Genomic DNA, 23,356 nt, shown 5'->3' with positions numbered 1-23,356 from the left:
GTGGGTTTGGGGAAACATCTTTACAATCCGAACCATCATATCTGCACTGTTTTGTGTCACTTTTGTTGTTGTTGTTGTTGTTGGAGACAGGCTCTCTGTGGCCTTGGGTGGTCAAGACCGTGCCATGTAGCTGCAGCTGAACTCCTGTCTCTGCCTTCCAAGTGTAGAGATCACAGGATACACCACCACACCTGCCTTGTTTGCTTTGGGGACAGGATCTTGCTTGCTCTGGAACCCTGAGCTGTCCTTGAACTCTTTATTCTCCTAGCCTACCGGTCTCTATTTCCCTCATCCTGCCCATCACCACCCTCTGACTGATGTTTTCCACATCATTCCTCCCAACTTCTTCATCAGCTCCAAAGATCGTGCATACACCTCTCACCCTTTTCCCGCCTTTTTCCCCCACAAATGCTCCAAAGCTCGAAGTCCTCATTGTCCTCTACCCCCTCCCTTCCCATCCTCCAATCAACCCACCAAGACAGCCCTGTTACCATGACGACCAGGCTTTTGCAAAACTGAAGTCAAGGACCTGGTTGCCATGGTTTCCGCTTCTCCGCCTCCAGCCCCGCCTGCGCGCCGGATGAGATGGGGGTGGGTCGCTGCAGCGTTGGCGCCTGCGCAATGCGTCCGTGCTTGGAGCCGGCGAGGCCTTGGGGCGGGGCTTCAAGCGGAGAGGGAGGGAAAAGAAAAGAATCCGACTGGGAGTGGAGCTGGCTTCTACGGTGGCCGGAGAGGGACGCACCGGGCTGGAGGCTGCAGGATGGTAGGCTGTGAGGAGAGGGAGGGGACGGGGACCCGAGGGGCGTGGGCTGTACCTGCAGGGGTCCGGAGGGGGGCTGCCCTTTGTGGGAGTCGCCCTGTCTTCCCTGTGGTCCGCAAAGGATCCACTTCCTGGAGCTGCTGGAGAGAGCTGACCTCGGAAGCTGGAAATGGCACTAGGGACAGGGGTTGGGAGGAGTCTTGCTGGTTAGGAGAGAGGGGACTAGAGCTGAATGGTGGCGGGACTGTCCCGAGCCTGGAGAAGCGCTCGGGACTCTGGGAATCTTTAAGACCCTCCCAGGCACTGCCGCAGGGAAGGCACGAGGTTGGGGCGCCGGGGTCACTCGGGATGGTTGCAGGTCGCCGAAACCCCTTCCCTTGAGGCCCACACTGGAGCATGGCCCATGGAGAGCTCGGTGTGGGAGGGAACAGTTTCCGGGTCTCTGGAGTGAACCTCCTGTCTCGCTTCCTTGACAGCTCACCCGGAGTTCTGGCTCAGGTGGGCTCTAGGGTTTGCCGTCGGGGACCTAGGCTCTGGAAGACTCCCTACTTTGGCAATCCCAGCTCTCCACCCTCTCCGGGGCATTTTCTTTTCCGGAACCCAGGCCTTCCTGCTGTAGCTGTCACCTCCTTTTCTTAACTACACAGGACTCCCTCAGTTCTTCACCTTCCCTATCCCCCCCACCAACAGTACTTACTTCTAGCTTCTGGGGTGTTGTTTTCTTTTAACTTAACCTGCTAAACTGGAAGTGTGGGACACACACAGATATCCCAACCCGGGCCATGTTCTCAGAGCTGTTTGCTGGGAATTGAGTTCAGGATATGGAATGAGGAACCTCTGCAACTGGTAATAAAACTAGGGCCATGCGGGAAGCAGTGAGGACTCTGCTTGCTAGTTATTCCACAGACATTCCCTAGGAGAGCCCTCCAGGGTGACTATGCCCCTGTCTGAGGGACCCAGTGATCAGTCACCTGATGTCTCAGAAGAAAGGTCAGGCCTTAGAGTGCACACCTGTAACCTGGTACTCAGAGGTAAGAAAAAGGGAGATCAGAAAACCAAGGGCAGCCTTCGCTACTTAGGGAATTGAGATCAGCCTGTGCTACATGAAACATTGTCTCACAAAAGAAAGACAGAAAAGAGGGCCAGAGAGACGGCTCAGCTTGTCCGGGTGGCTGATAACCTGAGGTCATTCCCAGGAGCCATGTGGTGGAAGGAGGGGACTGACTCCTCCTCTGACCTCTGCATGTAAGTGATGGCACGTGGGTGCCCCACACATACGTGTAAAAGAATATAAAAGAACGCTTTAAAGAAACTGGAAGCCGAGCGTGGTGGCACACACCTTTAATCCCAGGACTAGGGAGGCAGAGGCAGGCAGATCTCTGAGTTCGAGGCCAGCCTGGTCTACAAAGTGAGTTCCAGGACAGCCAGGGCTACACAGAGAAACCTTGTCTAAAAAAAAAAAAAGCTGGGAAGAGAGGCAGTATGTGGAACTAAATGTGTGGATGGTGGAGAAAAATGGAGGGTAAAATCTGAATATTTCTGCCAAGCACAGTTCTATTTATATACACTACTCAGGGAAGAGTATCGACAGGTATGGGACTGACGAGAGGCCATATTGAGTCAGAGGCATCTGAAGGTTTATGGCAGGATCGGGTAGGGCGTCTGTGAGACATGGCGTCTAGAAGAACACACAGAGAACTGTTGTCTGTTGGCCTCAGCTTATCATGAGGCTAGGCATCTTCTCCATGGAAAACAGGGTTAGGAAACAGAAGGTCAGGGGAAAATAGCAGCACCTAGCATGTTACAAGTCCTACTGTGTGTCAGGCACCCTCATAAATGAACAAACCCACTATGTAGACACATGCGCACATACACAGAATTAAAACTAATAAAAATGTGCTGGAGAGATGGCTCAGTAGTTAAGAGCATGCGTTGCTCTTGCAGAGGTCCTGAGTCTGATTCCCATCACCCACATGGTGGCTCACAACCATCTATAACTCCGGTTACGGAGGACTCAACAGGCGTGCATGTGTCACACATACATGTGGGCACATAAATATCATACACATAACGTAAATCTTTAATGATAATAACAAATCTTAAAAGACCTCCAGAAGAAAGTATTATTTCTATCCTGCGGATAAAGAAATGGAGCTTTAAAGACTGCTTAATCCTTTTCAAAACCAATCAGACTGCTCAGTGGGTAAAGGCCCCTGTGGCCGAGCCTGACTGACGAGCTGAATTTGATCCCTGGAGCTCACACAGTAGAAGCAGAGAACCAGCTCCCCAAAGTTGTCCTCTGACCTATACACACACACACACAAATAAGTGTAATAAAATGTTTTTACATTTAGTTTACCATATGTGTGTGGGTGGGTGCTTGCTCCATTATGATCGTGGAGAGAGGACAGCTCGTGGGAGTCCGTTCTCTCCTGTAATGTGGGTCATGGGTATTGAGCATGGGTCATCGGGCTTGGTAACTGATTTAGCTATCTTGCTAGCCTAGTATACATTAATTTGCCTGAGGCTGTACTCGAGCTAGTAGAGCCAGTATTTGAACCCAAATCACAGGCATAAGATTCTTTGACTTTCCCCCAGGAAAAAAAAACGATCCTCCTTGTGGGGACACCCAGCATTGACAGCGAGGACAGGGGTTTTCAAGAAGGTATCAAGGAACAGTGGGGGAGTCTGGGGCTGTATGTTTGTGGAGGAAAAGAGGCTCCAACCCCCTTCTCTGCCCTTCATCTCTTGTCCTTCCTCCCTTGCAGATGCGATTCATGCTACTGTTCAGCCGGCAGGGAAAACTTCGGCTACAAAAATGGTACCTGGCCACCTCAGACAAGGAGAGGAAGAAGATGGTCCGAGAGCTCATGCAAGTCGTCCTGGCTAGAAAGCCCAAAATGTGCAGCTTCCTGGAGTGGAGGGACCTCAAAGTTGTCTATAAGAGGTGACACTCTGTCCCTTTATTTATAGATGTGCAGGAATTGCTCTGGAGTTGCATTGTGGGTTCAAATGGCTGAGAAATAACTCTGAAATCAGGGAGGGTGAGGAACCAAGGCATCTATTGGTTGGTCATGAGTAACCGCTTCCTTCACTTCCCTAGTTCATCTTGAAATTGTTTTTCCAACCAGGGATGGACCTCTGTTCATAGAGTGCTTACCTGGCATGCACAAGGCCCTGGGTTTGATCACAAGCACAACATAAACCAGGTGTGCCTGTACTCCCGGCAGCACTTAGGAAGTAGAGGAAGGAGGCACAGAGTTGGCTACATAGTAAGTCTGAGGCTAGTCCAGGCTTAGTCACTCAAAAACAAACAAAACCAACCAACCAAACAAACAAACAAACAAAAAACAAGCCGGGCAGTGGTAGCGCACGCCTTTAATCCCAGCACTCGGGAGGCAGAAGCAGGCAGATTTCTGAGTTCGAGGCCAGCCTGGTCCACAGAGTGAGTTCCAGGACAGCCAGAGCTACACAGAGCTACTACCCTGTCTCGAAAAATCAAATAAATAAATAAATAAATAAATAAATAAATAAATAAATAAATAAATATCAGAAAGAAAAAAGAAAAGAATGAAAGAAGAGAAAGAAAAAGAAAGAAAGAAAGTTAAAAACCAAGAGGAAGAAGCAGGTAGATCTCTGTGTTTTGCAGTCAAACCAGCCTGGTCTACAATGTAACAAGTTCCAGGCCAGGGTTGCACAGTGAGACCATGTCTCAAAAATAAAAAGGAAGAAATTACTGTTTCCTGCTTGGTTCTCTGACATGGCCTCTTGCATACACCCTGAAGACTCACCTGCCCATAAGTACGACCCTCCCAGTCTCATCTGCCATTCTGAGCACCACACCCACTTTCCCAAACACACCCCTTCTGGTTCCTTGGGTTCTGAGCATATAAACTGGCTCAGATTTATACTGAAGCCAACCAGGTGGGTCAAAGAGCAGAAAGGAAAGGAAAAAAGGAAAGGCATTTGGCGTGTTTCTGAAGTGTGCTCATGGAAAGAGTGTTAGTCCTTTGTACCCTCTGGGGCCACAGGTCAGTGTACAGTCAGAGGACCTCCTGCTAGTGGGCTGGTTGAGCCTAGAGCTCCAGGGTCCCGAAGTGAGCACCTAACTGTCTCTCTGGCTCCCTCCTTAGATACGCCAGTCTCTATTTCTGCTGCGCCATCGAAGGCCAAGACAACGAGCTGATCACACTGGAGCTGATCCACCGATACGTAGAGCTCTTGGACAAGTACTTCGGCAGCGTGAGTTTCCCCACAAGCCCCACGTTCCCATGGCCAAGCCATTCCGCCTTCCTGCCCTGGAAGTCTCAGTGGAAAGGTGGTGTCAGGGCACAGGAACTGTAATTAATCTTCCCTTGTAAGCTTTAAGCCTATTAGCTATGGCCCTTAATCAGCTTGGGGGTATGCCTCAGTCAGTAGAGCTCTGGCATGAGATGGAACGAGAGGGAGAAGAGGAAAACTGGCACTGAGTAGAGGGAGAGACCTAGTGAGTGTATCCATATGTGCACTGAGAGGCCAGAGGACAAACTCGTGTGCTGGTCTGCAGGGGCCCTCCATGCGGTGGAGTTTCCTTCCTTCCTTCTCTCTCTTCCTTCCTCCCTCCCTCTCTCTCTCTCTCTCTTTCTTTCTCTCTTCCTCTCTCTCTCTTTCTTTCTTCCTTTCTTTCCTTCTTCCTTATTGATTTATTGATTTTTAGAGTCTCACTATTGGGTTGTAGAGATGGCTTAGTGGTTAAGAGCTCTGACTGCTCTTCCACCAGAGGATAAGGACTTGGGTTCAATTCCCAGCACCCACAAAACAGCTCCCAACTGCCTATAACTCCAGTTCCAGGAGATCCAACCCCTCACACAGACCTATATACAGACAAAACACCAATGCACATAGAAGAAAAACAGATAAACCAGGCGTGGTGGCGCACGCCTTTAATCCCAGCACTCGGGAGGAAGAGGCAGGCAGATTTCTGAGTTCGAGGCCAGCCTGGTGAGTTCCAGGGCAGCCAGGGCTATACAGAGAAACCCTGTCTCGAAAAAAAAAAAGAAAGAAAGAAAGAAAAGAAAAGAAAGGAAAGGAAAGGAAAGGAAAGGAAAGGAAAGGAAAGGAAAGGAAAGGAAAGGAAAGGAAAAGAAAAGAAAAGAAAAGAGAAAAGAAAAGAAAAGAAAAGAAAAGAAAAGAGATAAATTACTATCTCATAGGCTATCATTATATAGCTCTGGCTGGCCTAGAACTTGCTATGTAGATCAGGCTGGGCTCCAGCTCCCAGTAGGTCTGCCTGCCTCTGCCTTCTGAGTGATAGGATCGAAGGCGTGTGTGAAAGGTTCATTTTATTTACATATGCATGTGTCTGTCAAGGTACATGCATATGAGTGCAGGTGCCTGACAAAAGAGAAGAGGTTTGACTGGGGCTGGAGTCATGGGTGCGTGTATGCCTCCCCACCGAGGTGTGTGGGATTGGACTCGGGTCCTCAAGGACAATATGCCCTCATAACTCCTGAGCCGTCCCTCCAACTCCCACCTTGGTCTGGTTTTTGCTTGTTTGTTTTGTGAGATTTTTGTTTGTCTTAGTGCTTTCTGTTTTGTTAGTTGAGGCAGGGTCTGGCACTGGCCTGAGGACCCCCACGCCTCCCCTCCCCCGTGCTGGGATTACAAATGAGCCTCAACGTATCTAGGTTTTTTTTTTACTTGGGTCCTGGAGATCCAACTCCTCAGGCATGAGGCAAGCACATGGTACACACGCATACATGCAGGCAGAACACTCATGCACATAAAATAGATAAATCAATCTAAAAGATTGGTTTTTAAAAGGTGATAACCCAGAGCCCCACCTTCCCAGAGATTCAGGAGTAACTTGTAACTTAGCTGGTGGGTAGCCTGGGTTTGATAGATGGTGCAGACCTTAGGTGCAGAGTAGCCATGCCTTCATAATGTATAGCACCATTAATGATGTACAAAGCCCAGTTGGGTTCTACTTAAAACTAATTAATTAGTTTTGTTGGTACTGAGGACTGAATACAGGCCACCCTCCTGTTGTTGCTCTTTCCTCTGCCACAGACAATATCCCCACTGTTCTTCTTGTCCATTTTTTATTTATTTGTTTTTCAACACAAGGGTTTCTCTGTGTAGCTCTGGCTATCCTGGAACACACTCTGTAGACCAGGCTGGCCTCGAACTCACAGCGATCTGCCAGCCTCCCCCACCCCACCCGGCACTGCGTGCTGGGATTAAAGGTGTGCGCCACCCCTGCCTGGCTCCTTTTGTGTTTTTAAGACAGAGGAGCGCATGCACATCCTAGCTGGTCTCCAGCTCCCCGAGCATGGCCTTGCACTCACAGGTGTGGCCACCACACCCAGTTTATATGGCGCTGGGGACTGACCCGTAGTAAGCAAGTGTCTTAGTCACTGATCCACAACTGTGAAAGACACCATGACCAAGGCTACTGTTGTAAAGAGAAAGCATTTAATTGGGGCTTGCTTTACAGTTTCAGAGGTTCCGTCCATTGTTGTCATGGGGGGACATAGTGGCATGTAGGCAGGAGCTAGAGCTGAGAGCTGCATCCTGATCCCTGAATAGGGAGGGAGGGAGGGAGGGAGAGAGAGAGAGAAAGAGAGAGAGAGAGAGAACTGACAGAGAGACAGAGACTGACTCTGGGTTTGGCATGAGCTTTGGAAACCTCAAAGCCCACCCCTAGTGACACACCTCCTCCAACAAGGCCACACCTCTTAGTCGTGCTAATCCTTTCAGACTGTCCACTTCCTGGTGACTAAGCATTCAAATAAATGAGCCCATGGGGGCCATTCTTCGTATGTATGTATGTATGTAATTGTTTACAGCCCAAATGCTTCCCTGACCCAGAGTCCCTCCTCCCATTCCTCCTCCCCTTCTCCTATGAGGGGGGGGGGGTCCCTCCTGGTCATTCCCCCACCCTGGCACATCAGGCCTCTACAGGATTAGGTATATCCTCTCCCACTGAGGCCAGACAAGGCAGCCCTATTGGGGAGCAGATCACACAGCCAGGCTACAGCTTTAGGGGAGCCCCTGCTGCAGTTGTTGGGGACCCACACTGAGACTGAGCTGCACATCTGCTATACGTACGCCTCCGTCCAGCTTGAGGGCACTCTTCGGTTGGTGGCTCAGTCTCTGAGCTTCCAGCGGTCCAGGTTGGTTGACTCTGTTGGTCTGCCTGTGGGCTTCCTTTCACCTCCAGGGCCTTCAGGCCTTCCCCCAACTCTTTCATAAGAGTCCCGACCTCGCCGGGCAGTGGTGGCCTCTAATCCCAGCACTCGGGAGGCAGAGGCAGGCAGATTTCTGAGTTTGAGGCCAGCCTGGTCTACAGAGTGAGTTCCAGGACAGCCAGGGCTACACAGAACCCCCACCCCCACCCCGCCGTATCGAAAATAGACAAACAAAAAAAAGTCCTGACCTCCGTCCAGTGTTGGGCTGTGGGTATCTGCATGTGTTTCAGTCAGCTGCTGTGAGGGCCATTCTTACACAAGCCAAGCCAGCCGTCAGCCACTAAGGTACCTTCCGGGCCCGCGTTAATTGATGAGTTTTTGATACTACAGATTGCACCTGGGCCTCACACGTCGGTACCCTGTGCTGACCACTGAGCTGTCCCCCACCCCCATTTTTATTTTTTTACTTTGAGACAGAATCTCCCTAGGTTGTCCAAGCTGACCTTGAACTCACGCCATAGCTTAGGATCCATCTGCTGCAGCATCTTACAGGACTGAGATAAGAAACCCCACATGCCTTATGGTTCTCTGGTTTGCTCATCGTCAATCTGAGGAGTTGACGCTACCACCTCCTTTCCTGGGTGGGGAAACTGAGACTCAGACATTCCATGATGTGCACAACAAATTGCATATTAATGGAGGTCGCCTTGGGTCTCCTAAAGCAAAGTCATGGTGTTCTCTTCTGCCCCAGAGTGTCTAGGTTAGAGGCTAACCCGGGTCTGGCAGAAACCATATTGGATCATTTGAAGAGGAAAACAACAGCAACCACAGACTTGTAACTCCTGATCCCGAAGCTGAGACAGTGAAAGCAGGAGCAGGCATGGTGGCCTGTGCCTATAATCCCAACACTCAGGCTGAGACAGGAGGATTGGGACCTCAAGGCCAGCCTGTGGGAAAAGGCCAAAGCTCTGAAGACTGAGGCCCGGGAGTGGAGGATCTAAGACTCACGACGGAACTCACTGTGGGGCTGAGGACGAGCTTCAGAGAGTAGAATGCTTGCCTTGTGTGCCCAGAGCCCTGCACCACATAAAAATGGTGTGGAGGCACATGCTATAATCCCAGCATTTGAGAGGTGGAGGCAGGGGGATCGGTTCAAGGACAGCTTCAGCCATATAGGGGATTTAGTGTCGATATGGAGTACACAAGACTGTCTAGGGGCATGAAGCAGACGGGCGGAGGTTGGGGTGTCCTTGGTGCTCAGCTCTGCCATCTCCCCCTTCTCCCAGGTATGTGAGTTGGACATCATCTTCAACTTTGAGAAAGCCTACTTTATCCTGGACGAGTTTCTGATGGGTGGGGATGTCCAGGACACCTCCAAGAAGAGTGTGCTCAAGGCCATTGAGCAGGCTGACCTGCTGCAGGAGGTACGAGCCCGGGACAGTGAGGAGGAGGAGGAGGAGGATTACTGTGGCCGAGGGGACTCCCCGCCCCTCGGACACCCTGCCCGTCGACGAGTGGGCCCCCCTCCCTGTGGCGTCTGGCCCCCATCACGCCCTGCTGTCTAAATTTGTCCTGAGTCCTGAACCGCTGGAGCAGGTGATGGGTGGACCGATCGCCCACTACGGTTGTCCCCTCTTTCATTCCAAGCTCAGGCTCTTCCCAAGACCTAAGACGTCTGTCTTATTCTGGCCTAGTCTTCTTTGACTTAACGATTTTCATGATGGTGAGGGTTGTGTAGAGAGTCGGAGACTGATTCATAGTAGATAAGCCTATCATCTATCTATGTGTCTGTCTGTCTGTCTGCCTATGTGTCTGTCATCTATGTGTCTGTCTGTGTCTGTCTCTATCTACTTGTCTATATGTCTGTCTGTATATATTTCTTCCTCTGTCTGTCACTGTCTGTCTCTGACATGAGGGGTCTGTGTGTGTACATGTGGATAGAAACCAATGGCTGAAATTGGCTATCTTCCTCAGCCATTCTCTACTTTATTTTTTCAGAGTCTCCCATTTAACCTGGAGCTCAGCCAGCCAGCCAGGCTGGTTGGCCATTGAGCTTCAGGGATCTACCTGTCTCAGCTCCCTCCCCACAAGTACTTGAATTAAAGACCCAAACCTCCACTCCAGGCTTCTCTGGGGTTGCTGGGGATTTGAACTCAGGTCTCCATGCTTTCATGACAGCTGCATGTCATATAATGACTGAGCATTCTGTCCAGCCCTGCCTAATCCTCCCGTTTAACAACATGTAAACACACATACACACACCCCTTTTGCTCCGGAACTAACATCTGTGGGGACGCGGGGCTGGCCCAGAGGCCGTCTGTCAGTTCTCCCTGCTGTCTGGCATCCCTACCTTCTTCCCATCCCCGCTTGTCCCCTCTGCTGTGCTACTGCTGAGCCTTGGTGCAGGGAGATGAGTCACCAGGACTCTGCAGTGACAAGCAAGCCAGCTTGAGCCGGCTCTGAGGAGGGAGAGAGATGGGGTCCACCCGTGACGGAGGTCAGCCGTATAGGGGGAGAAATGGCAGAATGAAACTCGAGGTCACCCCAGTGGTCCAGCTTCCCTTCATCCCGTCACACACACATGCACACAGACAGACGCGTGTATGTCCCCTGGTTAACCAGGCACTAGTGACTCATCACTCTGAAGTCTACCTTTCCTTCCCTTGGGAGTCTGGTACCGGTGGCCTTCTGCCGTCCCCACTCTGAGAGGCACACTACCTACCCCTGGAGATTAGGGTTCCTCCTGCCCCAGCTTCGTGTGCCTCTTACCCATGGGTCCTGAAGCTGCTTCCCTGCTCCCCCAGTTTCTAGCTTTAGGTTCTGGTTGATGACTTGGCCTTTTCTCCCCTCCTTGCCACTGTGGGTGCTGGGAATGGTGTCATGAGGCCCGTGAGCCCCCGAGGGCTTTCGGCGCTCCAGCCTTGGGCTCATACCAGCTTCTCTTTCCCCATCCCTGTGTGTGTCTGCTTCCCCCCCCCCCACTCTGATTCCTTCATCTCGCCCACCCTGTCTACCCTTCCTGGTGTCTATGTCACCCCTGTGTGTCTCAGGAGGATGAGTCGCCGCGCAGTGTCCTGGAGGAGATGGGCCTGGCATAGCCCCGTCAGCCAGCGGGGGGCCCTGTGGACCGGGGGAAGACAAGACAAGACAGCACTTGGGGGCTGTTTCTCTCACCTCTCCCCCAGACCCCTTCTCTTGGAGGGACTCGGCTGCTTTTCCTCGGCCACCTTACCTACTTTAGAAGGAGCTGTGGCTCCGGCCCTTCGTACAAACATTCCCTCCTTCCAAATCTCCCTTCCCTCCACCCTCTACCTCTCCCAGCGAAGGTTTTAGGATCTAGAAGGGAGGAAAAACGTGACCTGGATGGGGGTGCTCAGTGGCTTCCATTTTCCTTCCTTTGAAGAAGCATTGTTGAGCCCAGCCATCCCTCGCCCTCCATGTGCCCTGTATGGCTGTAAATATATAAATACGTCAGGTTAAAGGGAAAAGGTTTCCAGGGCTCTTTTCTCTCCTCTGCCCCAAAACCTACCTCCACGCCTCCCCATAACCAGCCAGGGCAGCTTCTCTGCCTGGGAGGGGCTTTGTCCTCTCCAGCCCCCACTTCCTCCTGGGCTCCAGTGTCCAGCCAGGGCCAGGGAAGGGAGCCACAGAGTTAACGTTTTTCTAACCTTGCTACTTGGAGGGAAGGGAAGGTTGGGGGAGAGGCCTGCTTTCTGGGACACTGACCCTGTCCCCTTTCCTCCACTCCACGGTGAGGGTGCGGCAGGAGCCAAGCAGGTGGCATGGGCCAAGTGGCTGCCTTTATCTCCTTTCTTCTGAAATAAAAGGAAAAAGTGTTTCTGGACTTGACTTTGCCTTGGCTTTGTTGGAGAAGACGGACGTCCACTCTGAGGTCAAGGGCAGCTTCCTGCTAATGTCTTCCTGGGAGCTGGGTCATTGGGAAGAAATACTAAACATAGAAGACGCCCAGCTGGATGTCAGATAGACAACAAGTTTTGTTGTTTTGTTTTTTGGGGGGTGTTGTTATTGTTGTTATTATTTTATATGCTAGAATAATGAAGCCTGCGGCTTATGCATTCGAGGCAGGCACTACCAACTGAGCTATAAGCCCTCCATTGTTCAGTCTTGCTTTTTGAGGCAGGGTTTTGCTTGTATAGCTCTGAGGACCTGGAACTCAGGGCTGTTCCTGATATCCACCTTCTGGCTGCTGAGATGACAAGTGTGTGCTAAGCACATCTCAACCCAGCAGATGCAGGGTCTCCTGTGGTCTACGCTGGCCTGAAACTCAGCATGGATGGAGGATAAGCTTGACTTTTCTGATCTTCCTGCCTCTGCCTCCAGGGCTGCTGAGATCACAGGTGTGCAGCACCACGCCCCGACAGAGGAAAGGCTGCATCCATGCAGAATTTTGTCATACTAGGGATCAGAACCCAGCCCCAACAGATAGATTGGTTAGCAAGTGTGCCCCACACACTATGGAAAGGTCATTCTGGAAGGAGAAAAGCATCCACTGCTTATCTGGGATTGGACGTTTAAATGAGTGTCTCCTGCTCCGTCTAGTGGCCCCACCCCAACGAATTTTACACACTGCTTGTAACTACACAAACCCCAGAAAGGACAAGTCCTGATGGCATAGGCTCTCTTCTCAGAAGTCCTTGTGGAAGGTAGCCATACGCCTCGTTTAATTTCGTTTGGGGAGGTAATTGAGAAGAAATGGCTAAAAGCAAGGTGTAGGGGCTAGCCCCTTCTCCTGAAATTCCCAAGAAGTCGGGGAACTTTGAAGGGAAGGCTGGATGAGTGGGGGAAGGGGGAGCCTCCTAGATTCCCATAGCGGAATTTGTATGTTGCCATTTTTCTTTGGAGTCCTGGAAGTTTGCTTCTCTCCACCAACTGGCTCTTTTCTTGTTTGTTTTATCTTTTTGTCCGACCCCGAACTCACTTTATGGGACCAGACCCTAGGGGCCAGTGCACATGAGGCTGGCACTCTTACCAACTGAGCCATGTCCCCACTACCAACAACTGGCCCTGGTTGGACTCCATTCTTTCCTGAGTCAAACATTGAGAACAATGACTCAACCTCTGGTCAAAAGGCAGAAGTGAACAAAAGTAGGGCTTCTATTTTGTTTTGCTTTTATCATGTTTATTTGTTTTGTGGGTGGGTTAGTGTACCAAGGTGGGCATGTGGAAGTCAGAAAGAGAACTTGCAGTAGTCCGTCCTCTCCTGTCATGTGGAAGGAACCCAGGTATTACACTCATGTCTTGCTTGGCACCGTGTGCCTTTACCCACCGGACCATCTCACTAGCCCCAAAGTTGTGTCTTACGAGGCATTACTAGGACATTCCATTTCCAGGTTCACCTTCACGCCTTTCTCCCACCCAGTCTGGCTTTAGTCAGAGAGTAGGGAGCCTGTGCTGACTGGCGCTTCCCTCACCGCCCCTTGGAGAGGACCAGGCAGGCCCAAGGGGACGGGTGAATAACGGAAAACAAAGTCCTAATAAAATAGTCACTTTTATTTCTTAGCAAAACTATTTCCTCCGTGAGGGGTATTTACAACAGAGAAGGAGAAGTGGGTAAGTTCACAGCAATTTGGAGAAGAGGGGAGGCTCCGGGGGCCCCAAGGCTGGGAGACAGACACTTCACACGATTAAATAGAACAGCCTTTCCCGTCTGGGACTGGGAAGTCGCTAGAGAAACTAGATGGGGACGAGGCCCCTGGAGGAAGTGGGGATATAAGGGGACTCGCACAAACCACACACCCGCCTGGGCTGGCCCCGGGATTGCCTGCGAGTTTTGTGTGTTCTAGACTGCAGACCCCAGGGAAGTCTGACAGGTCCGGTGCCGACAGAACCCGAGGCGGGGCCTTGTGGGGCGGGGCCGGGCGGCAGCCGAGGGGCGGAGCCAGGGCGCATGCAAACACTGAGAGGGAGGAGGAGCGACACGGAGGGGGGCGTGGTGGCGCGCGCAGCTGGGAGCGAGCGCGCGGAGGCGGGGCCGGGGCGGGTCACGGGCGGTGCAGCAGCACGTGCTCAATGTAATTCTCCAGCTCCTCCTGCTCCTGCAGCCGGCGCTCCTCCGCGTCCGCTTCCTCCTGCGCGCGCCTGGCCTGGGCCTCCAGATCCGGATGGTGGCGCGCAGGTGGCAACGCGTGATGGAAGTGACGGCGGCGGGAGGATGCGGGCGGCTGCAGTGTCCGCGGCCGAATGTAGTTTGGGAAGGGGTGATAGGGCCCCGGGGGAAACACCTCATCCTCCTCCCGATCCCAGGGTGGGAGCACTTCGTTCCAGTCCGGCAACTCATCCCGGGCTGGGGCGGGAGGTGGGGGCTGCGGAGAGCGGACATGGGTCGGGGCTGGGGCAGCCCTGGGAGGCGGCACCGGCTCGGGAGGGGCGTTCTTCTTCCGCTTCCGTTTCTCCTCCACCTCTTCGATGATGCTGACCACATCGTCTGCTGGCAGGTGGAGTTTGGTGGACAGTTCAATGAGACTATCGATCGTCTGCGGATCCATCTCCTCGTCGTCGTCATCCTCCTCCCCGCCCTCCTCTGCCCCCTCAGCATCCTTCCGCCGATGGCCTGGCGCCTCCTCCTGGGAGCGTTTGTCCTCGGCTCCGGCTTCCCCGTCCTCCTCCTCGGCGAACAGGAGTGCGTTCTGCCGCGCCCTCTCCGCCTCCTCTGCCTCCGCCTCCGCCTCCGCCGCCTCCTCATCCTCTTCCCCCACATCGTCCTCCCCACCACCTCGCCTCTCCTGCTCTGCCTCCTCCTCCCTCTCGTTCTCCCGCTCTTGCTGCGTCTCCTGCAGCTCGCGACCCCCGAGATCGCGCTGCCGGGCTCCGCCCTGCAACAGATACTGGAGCAGCAGGTCGGAGGCGAGATCGGCCAGCCGCTCTTCTTGCGCCGCGGCCTGCCGGGTGGCCTCCGCCTGTCTCCTCCCTGCCTCTACCTGAGCTAATCCTTGCTGAAGCAGGCGCTCTCCTGCCTCGGAGCCGCCCAGGAATGAGCCCTCGAGCCGGCGCACCTTAGGGAAGGGGCCACCTAGACTTTGATACGCCTTGGATAAGGGTGTCAAAGTCTCACCTAAATGTGTTTTAGGGGAGGACACTCCTTCCCCGAACTGATGAGTTTCGGGAAGGGGAGCGCTTTCGGACATTCGAGCCTGGAATTGGGAAGGGACCGGGGGCGGAAGAGGAGCGCGCTCCGGAACGCGCGCCTGGAACTCTCCCCAGGAAGCGCGCCACACGCGCTCTGGCCCGGGGCTCTCCAGATTGACTCGGGTCAGCGTGTGCGTGCGGGTTTCAGTCTCTGCTGCCGCCGTCTCTTGTTGGCGCTTAGCATTGCTCGGACTGAAATCTCGAAGTTCTTGGAGCAAGGATGCTAGCGCCTCCAGCTCTTCTGAGCGGTCGTCCTCCTCGGGATCGCGGTCCTGAGTCTGAGGGCGAGGGGGGGCCACAGCGGGCGCTTGGATTTCTGGTGCCGGGAGGCTATGGGTCTGACTGCGCACGGACTCGGTCAGCAGAGCTTCTGCTGCTTCTTCGGGTGTTCCCTGCTGGGAACCTCCCGGGACCGACGGGGGCGAGGCCGGACGGTCCAGTGCCTGCAACAGTACCGAGGCCAGCGCCCGGGGATCCACGCCCTGGAAGAGCTCTCCCTGGTCCTGAGGCTCGGGATTCCGAGCAGCTCGGACCTCTGGTACGCCGTCATCCTTTGGCCGGGACACTGCGTCCTCAGCTACCTGCCCATTATGCTCAGAGCTGAGGGGAGGAGGAAAAACATCGGGGCGCCCGGGGGGCGCTGCTCCCAACCCCTGGATCAGTAGAAGGAAGCAGAAGAGGACGGATGCCGGCAACGTGAAGGTTTTCATGACCAACGGGCTGCCAGAGACTGAAAAATAGAAGAAATCAAAGAAATAGAGGATTTCTATAAGAACTCCCCGCTTTCTATTTCTGCTTTCCCTCCCCCCACCTTTAAGCAGGAAATCCGGGGTTTCCCTCATTTCTCTAACCTTACCCGAAAAGAAACGTTTAGCAGAGAACAAGAAAGATGTGGCGATCTCTGGGGTCGTGCAAATGGGCAGAGAACGCCCGCAATCCTCCTTCTGGGTACCCAGTACCTCCTGTCGCCCCCTTCCCTAAGTCATCTCTCAGCCAGCGCCCGCGTACTAAGCAGCAATGATAAGCGGGAGGGGGGATCTGTTCCCTCCCCACAGGACTCCCCGGATGGTGCGTGGGTGACTTCATCAGCGACAAAAAAGCAGAGACTCCCCTTTTACCAAAGACCCTTCCCGGGGGCACACCGCTATGCTCTCAATACCCCATATGGAAAGAAAATCCTCCCTTCACGCCCACGAGTGAAGAGGGTTGGAGGGATGGACAGCGGAGTATTTACCAGCCGGTGTCACGACGGCGGGAGGTGGAGAGGAGGGTCGGGGCAGGGGGAAAGTCGGGACCGGTCCGCCTTGGCTCTGTTCCGTGGCTGGAGTATGAGCGATGGTCGAGGGCTGGCGTCCTAGAAGCTGGGCTCAGCTGGGTCAGCAACAGCGCTCTCGCTCCGGCTTCAGCACGCTGGACAGCGCCCGCGCCGCCTCTGCCTTATAAAGGGGAGCGCGCGGGGTCACGTGGGATAGCCCCGCCCCATTGACGTCAATGTTCATTCATGGGGAAGCGGGCGGGTGTCTGGTGGACGGTGAAAGTCCAATGATTGGAGGATAAGCGTCGCTCCCGGCCTGCACCTGCGCAGTAGGGCCCTCGGCTAGAGGGGCGTGCGCTAGCCGAGCTCCGGGAAATGAATGAATGAATGAATGAATGAAATGTCGAGGCGGGCGGGGCAGGGGGCTATGAATGAATGAAGGAGGGACGAGGAGAAAAGGATGAATGAATGAATGTAAAAATGAATGGAAGGGTGGGTACAGAGGAACCAGAAGGCGGGAGGGTGGGTTACAAAGCACTTGCGGCGCGGAGCCTGCGTTGCTGAGCAGAATAGGAAGAGGGCACCGCCAGCATCTAATTGGGCGCCAGTAAAAGATCAGTACTGGATGGGGGGACGGTAAGGGTTTGAAAGGGGAAGGGGCCTGGCTCCCTACTCCGCCACAGTATGGTCTATAGGGAGCACGCCCAAGGACAACTTGAACCTGAGAGGAGGGGGTGGATTTGCGGTGCGGGATGCCCGCCCAGGGTCAGCGCAGATGGGTGGATCTTGCGGTTTGGGTAATCACCTTGGAAAGGGTCCTAGTCGAGAGAGAAAAGGGAAAGATTGACGATGTGTGTGCCTTTGGGTCGTGTCTGTTCAAACCAGTTCGTGTCTGAAGGGGTTGGGGAAAAAAAGGTGTGTCTGTCCTTCTGGCCAGCGGGCTCTGCTGTGGCTGTTAGGGGGTTCCTGTTGTGCCCCCTTTTAATCCAACTCTCCCACACCCTTCAGCCTGTCTCCCTCTCCCCCACAGCCCCCACCCAAGGACATTTGGAGGGCGAGAGCAGACCAGGTGGGGAGGGGGTTGAGCAGGTGGAGAGGGTGACTCAACTCCATTTCTCTCTACCGCTTAAAGGGGAGGTCTGAACGCGACCGGGGGGGGGGGGTGAATTGCAACGTCAGAGATGGACCCTCTCAGCCATCAGACCCTTCGACCGTATCTCCTGCCCAGAGGGGTTGGGGCTGGGGGCTTGGACAGTTAGAGGTTCCGGGAGTGGGGGGCGATGACGCAGAGATTGCGCAGAAAATCTATCAGCCAGCCGGGTCCAGTGAAGGGAGACCAGACGTGGGCGGGGGTGGGATGGGAGGACGGAAATGGGGAGGGGGTAGAGGAGAGGGAAAGGTGGCCCCGGGAGCTGCTACTGCAGGAATGAAGGGGAGGGAGGAAGGCTGGAGGGGGCTGCGGTGCAGGCGGAGAGCAGTGCGGGGGCGTGGGCAGGGAAAGGGGGGGGACAATGACACACACCAGACACACAAGGACTGCGGACACAGGGGTGCTTATAGGCACACGCAAAGCCCCCCCGCACCCTGACACTTTGGAAACCAGAATGGGGAGGGCATCTGGAGGGTCTCAGAACCTCTTTCAGAGTCAGCCCCCTCATACCATCCTGTTACTGACCCTCATTTTAAGCCCCTAGCTCGTGCACGCGCGAGGGCGCGCGCGCGGGCACACACACACACACACACACACACACACACACACTCACGTGCTTTCTCTCTATAACCAGCAGTGGCTTCTCCCTTCCATCAGTGGCTTGACTTTCCCAGAAGAAACCCCATCAGCTCTGCAGAGAAAAGGTGGGGTGAGAGAGGAAAGAGAAGAGAGATGGGGACAGGGGGATGGAAGGAAAAGAACCTGAAGCAGGTTGAAGAAGCAGGCTAAAGGAGAGAGAAAGAAAAATAAATAAACAAACTTGAGAACCAAGGTGACAGTGGATATTCCAAAGAATGGAGGGAGGGGTGCCTAAAGACACACCAACAACAACAACAACAACAAAAACAACAGCACAGCAGCATCTGACACCCCTCCACACACAACTGTGGCTAGACCCTCCTTCCCTTTTCCCTCCCCATCTTTCTTCATCTTCTCAGCCTGGTTCCCTGGAGCCGTGGGCTGGGGGGGGGGGGGTCACGTTATCCTCCTTATGGAAGGTGAATCAGAAAGCTGGTGGTTCAGAGAGGGGGAGGGGAAACCTTTAGAGAGAGAAGGGAGGGGGAGAGAGCTCGACAAAAGGACTGCCTGATGGGAGTGAGAATCTAAGTTTGAGTTCCAGGGAAAGGAGATGGACACACTAAAGGAACCCTATACCTGTGTGCTTGCATGCATACACAAGCACCCTCATGTTGCATATACGCGTGTGTGCTTCTCTGGACAGAGATTAAAAGGACCTAAAGCAGAGAAGAAAAGGAGAAGAAACAGGGAGAAGCACGTGAAGACTGGGTGGATATGGCCCCAGTTTAAATGGAGGGAGAGACTTCTCTTGCAGTTTGCCACTTGTGTGACTGTTGGCACATCAGTGAAATTCTAATCTCTTGGGATTGTAGACACATCTGTGATGTTTGGGGTCTTTGTATGCACTCAGATCTGGTGCCTGGCTTTGAGTGTGTGTGTGTGTGTGTGTGTGTGTGTGTGTGTGTGTGTGTGTGTGTGTGTGTGTGTCTTTGTGAATTCCTAGAGCTCCTTTACTGCCTATTGGAGTGTGTCCATGCCTATGTGGTGAACTTCTCTGCATTTTAACATTTTCTTGCATTTTAACATTTTCTTGCATTTTAACATTTTCTTGCATTTTAACATTTTCCTGCATTTTAACATTTTCTTGCATTTTAACATTTTCTTGCATTTTAACATTTCTTGTTCCTCTTATTCTCTATAAATCTCGGGACATTACATCTCATAATTGAAGCCACTTCTCTGCAGCCCCCACATCCTAATCCCTGGTTCTTGGGGACATTCCCTATTTCTCTATCACCAGTCCCAACTCCCCACCCTTACTTTTTTGGAAAGCCAAGGAACTGCTCAAAAACTCGTATCTCAAGACTCTTGGTCATCCTAGGGTGGAGGTGGGCAAGGTAGAAGGCAACCAGATCCCAAAGGCGACAGGTTTGGCGATTTTGTTGCATAGGCATGGACCCCTCCTGCCTTCCTGCTCTTGGGGATCTCTCTCCCTGGTCCCTAGGTCAGCTCATTCCCACATCATACTTCGCCTCCCAGGGATGACCCATGCCCTTCATAGCTTCTCCCTTTGTCATTATTTTGTTGTGTTTGAGAAGTAGCCCAGACTGGCCTCCAATTCACTCACACTGTTGGAAGATGACCTTGTCGGAAGATGACCAGACTGTCTCGCCCTCCTAAGTGCTAGGATTACTGATATGCTCCATAGTGCCCAGTTTATGCAGAGTTGGGGATTTGAACTCAGGGCTTCATGTATGCTAGGCAAGCGCTTTACCAACTGAGCTACATGCTGCCCACCCAACCCTAGCCCCATCAATAACCTCTTAAGACTCTGCTGCTTCTACACTGGAAAAGATCAAGACAAGGGGCCAGTTCCTAAGATTGTGGAGAGGAGGCAAGAAAAAAAGATGCTATGGGGAGACACGACTGTAAAAGGCAGAGCTAAGGTGAGGCCCTGGAGGGGACACTGGACATTTGCTCTGACGTGTGTATATGGCACTGTCTACCATGGTCCCGGTATCTGAATCTCTCATGCATTCCAGGAGTACAAGGAGAAGGAGAGGTTCAGCAGGACAATGATTGCAGAGTTGAAGGCTTGGGGAACTAGGGATGAGGGCTACGGGAAGGGCTGTAGGAGGTCTGGGGGGTGTGGAGAGAGAGAGAGCAGGGGCTTCATCACACCACCCTAGCCCCTGAAGCTCACCCAACCCCCCCTTTTTCTGCTCCCCCTCCCCCAACCGGTGACTCACCTCTGCAGCCATTTATTTCGTCAGCCATGGGAAGGGGTGAAAATTGGCCATGAGAGGGGGACTGTATAAGGAGACAGGGGTCCCTACTGTGAACTAAAAACAAAACCAAAAAGGTGTTAAAGACCCTCGGAAACAGTCAGACTTAGAATCCATTCTTGTTCCCCCCCCCCCAAGCCAACCCAAAGATGGAGAAGTCTGGAAAGGAACTTGGAGAGAGGATCAGGAAGGGGGCCAGCAGAGGATTCTGAATGGTGGGTAAGGGGGGTTCTCACTCTGATTTTTAGTCCCAAGGTCCCATTCCATTAGACCCCCCTCACACATGCACTCCTGAGTGGGGGAGGGGAGACCCAGCAAGCCGGGGGAGGCCATTGCCGCAAAGATGAGTCACCAAGCAAAGAGAAAAAGAGACAGAGATGGGAGAGACACAGAGAGACAGCTAATTGAGAGACCTAGAGAAACATACCACATGCATTCGTGTGTACACACACACACACACACACACACACACACACACACACACACATTTACATTCACACACCATGACGGTAATATTCACAACTAACAAGAGAAATTGGGTGCTTCCATAATCTTGTTCCAACCCCCTCCAAAATCCACCTGTCACACACAAGACCCGCTCTTACCGAATTATACTCCGACTCTGAGACACACCTACTTAACAAACACAATGTCACACTTCACTTAGCACAGTCACTCAGACTTAATGCTGAGAATGTGCCCGGAGTGACAGCAATTTGTGCTGACAGCCCCAATTCCTTTTTCTCAGAGTGGTGGGAAAGAGGGCTGGAAAAAGAACCCTCATAAAACGTGACTTCAAAAACCAACACGCAGTTTCGGGGACTCACAGCCTGCACTGTGCACACGCGACAATACACATAAGTAGCCTGCCTCCCCATCCACACGAACCCAGTAACATTAAGCATCCTCATAAAAAGAAAAGACACTTGAAGTACCTGTTTCGGGGGGAAACGTCACGTTTGTTGCCCTGAATACACCCCACCCAGACACCCCTTGGATCGCACACATATGTACGGAAACACAGACACACAAAGACACCCATGGGCGCACTCACACGGACGAGAACCACCTTGCGCTGCCTCGCCCGCGTCCGCACTTGTTCTGCCGCCCCCGTGTGGTAGGATTGAGGATCGCAGTCTCCGCTGTTCAGGAGCGGGGCGGGGGATGAGGTGGGGGAGCGGCACCTAGATCCTTTCCACCTCCTCCCCTTCTCTGTCACGCTCTGCCCACCCAGAAATGGGGAAAGTCAGAGCGCCTGAAAAGCACGGTCCAAAGAGATGGGAGCTAGACTCCTGGATCCTGGGGTTAAGAGAGGTTGATCTTGGATGACAGAGTGAACTTAGGAGACGAATCCACAGAATGTAGGTAGCAATTCATTCCTAAATCTAGGAGAAACAGAGGCCCCGGGCTAGCCCAGACACGACCTAGGTTCTTTCTTCTGTTTGGAGGAGGTTGGGAAGTGCAATGGACAGCAGCCCCACCCCCACCCCACCAGCCCCCTGCCCCAGGATGTCATTAGCCCAATTGCTACAGGGCTTAGAGATCCTCTTGAATACAGGCTGCTGGAGAACGGCGGCCTGGGGCGGGGCGGGGAGGGGGGGTGTCATCCTTCCCCATGGACAAGAAGTGAAACACAAACATACAGAGGAAGGATCAACGATCATTTTATTGTTAAATGGCCATAGTGGGAATGCCCAGAAAGATGGCATGGCCAGGCTGAGGCAGAGCAGAATAGCTTCAGTGGCTGACCTGAGAAGGATTAGATAGCAATGGCTGCCCCCTTTTGCATGCGTTGAAACCTCCTGGAGCCCTCCACTGCCCACACCTTGGATTCCATCTCCAGCAAATTCTGTACTGGAGGTAACATTTCCCTAGCAACTGTTCCCTGGTCCAACAATAAGTTCAAGCCGACAGCATCACCCAGAGAGGGGTTCTGCGCATGCTCAGGGCTCTCTTAGGTTATAGACTCTAATGAGGCTCCTGGCAACTGAGAGTGACTTAGAAACCACTTGGATCTTTCTGAGTTTGTTCTCTCCCTCTAGCCAGTGTGGAGATCCAGCAAAGGAGACCATACTCTAAAAACACAACAGGTAGTTTTCATATTTAAGCAGAAAGAGTCCAGGCAGAGGCTGGGTTGTAGCTTAGTTGGTAGAGAGCTTAAATGCATGCCTTGACTTCCATCCCCAGAACTCAGGCATAAACTTGACCTCACCAGGCATGCCCATAAGCCCAGCACTTAGAAATAGAAGTAAGAGGACCAGGAGTTCGAAACCATCCTCAGCTTCATGCCAAGTTCACATCAGCCTGGGATACATGAGATGCTTGACTAAGAAAAGGCCAGACAGTCTCGCCTTTGATCCCAGCACTTGGGAGGCAGAGGCAGACGAATCTCTGAGTCTACAGAGCAAATTCCAGGATAGCCAGGGCTACACAGAGAAACTCTGACTTGGAAACAAAACAAAATAATCTAGGAGCTGGAGAGAGAGCTCAGCGGTTAAGAGTTGGCTCCTTGGGCTGGTGAGATGGCTCAGTGGGTAAGAGCACCCGACTGCTCTTCTGAAGGTCCAAAGTTCAAATCCCAGCAACCACATGGTGGCTCACAACCACCCGTAATGAGATCTGATGCTCTCTTCTGGTGCGTCTGAAGACAGCTACAGTGTACTTGCATATAATAAATAAATAAATCTAAAAAAAAAAAAAATTAAAAAAAAAAAAAAAAAGAGTTGGCTCCTGATGACTGCCAATTCCAGACCGGTCTCCTCCATATGAACCACACAACCAACCAAATCCTCCACACTCTTTCAGCCAATTATTACCCGATGAAACACCCCAGGGACACAGACCAGCAGCTCCGTATGGGATAATATTAGTTTGGCTGGTATTTATGTACTGATTTACTTTAAGGAAGGGAACCAGCTATGGTACTGAGAGGTGTTTAGGGGAGATACTATTTATTTATTTTTGTATAAGTGTTTTTTTTTCCTGAAAGTATGTTTGTGGACCGGTGCATGG

At 52.7% G+C, this 23,356-nt stretch overlaps 2 protein-coding genes across 19 annotated transcripts; one reads left to right on the top strand and one right to left on the bottom strand.

Annotated features, from left to right (window-relative positions):
• The first annotated feature begins 662 nt into the window (after positions 1-662).
• Positions 663-11,778, top strand: Ap1s1 (adaptor protein complex AP-1, sigma 1). Of its 2 annotated transcripts, none has more exons than NM_007457.3 (5): positions 663-763; positions 3,529-3,707; positions 4,894-5,002; positions 9,216-9,353; positions 10,980-11,773. In NM_007457.3, exons 1-5 carry the CDS (start codon positions 761-763, stop codon positions 11,025-11,027), a joined length of 477 nt encoding a protein of 158 aa, NP_031483.1. In that variant the 5' UTR covers positions 663-760; the 3' UTR covers positions 11,028-11,773. The 2 variants fall into 2 exon arrangements, with proteins under 2 accessions (NP_031483.1, XP_006504411.1); XM_006504348.4 differs by lacking the exon at positions 663-763 and adding an exon at positions 871-1,791 and having other exon boundaries at positions 10,980-11,778.
• A 1,641-nt stretch (positions 11,779-13,419) lies between these two features.
• On the bottom strand, positions 13,420-21,470 carry Vgf (VGF nerve growth factor inducible). 17 transcript variants are annotated; one of them, XM_030254620.1, is made up of 6 exons: positions 21,399-21,469; positions 20,309-20,401; positions 18,094-18,265; positions 17,136-17,148; positions 16,310-16,511; positions 13,420-15,805 (listed from the first exon to the last, which is right to left on the bottom strand). In XM_030254620.1, the coding sequence occupies exon 6, from the start codon at positions 15,783-15,785 to the stop codon at positions 13,932-13,934; it is 1,854 nt and encodes a 617-aa protein (XP_030110480.1). In that variant the 5' UTR covers positions 15,786-15,805; positions 16,310-16,511; positions 17,136-17,148; positions 18,094-18,265; positions 20,309-20,401; positions 21,399-21,469; the 3' UTR covers positions 13,420-13,931. The 17 variants fall into 17 exon arrangements, with proteins under 17 accessions (XP_030110480.1, XP_006504500.1, XP_006504501.1 ...); XM_006504437.2 differs by having other exon boundaries at positions 17,136-17,222; positions 18,094-18,171; XM_006504438.2 differs by having other exon boundaries at positions 17,052-17,148; positions 18,094-18,171.
• Positions 21,471-23,356: the final 1,886 nt, after the last annotated feature.

Source organism: Mus musculus, chromosome 5 (assembly GCF_000001635.26).
Source record: "Mus musculus strain C57BL/6J chromosome 5, GRCm38.p6 C57BL/6J".
NCBI classification, from domain to species: Eukaryota; Metazoa; Chordata; class Mammalia; order Rodentia; family Muridae; genus Mus; species Mus musculus.
This window is presented reverse-complemented; position numbering and strand designations above follow the sequence as displayed.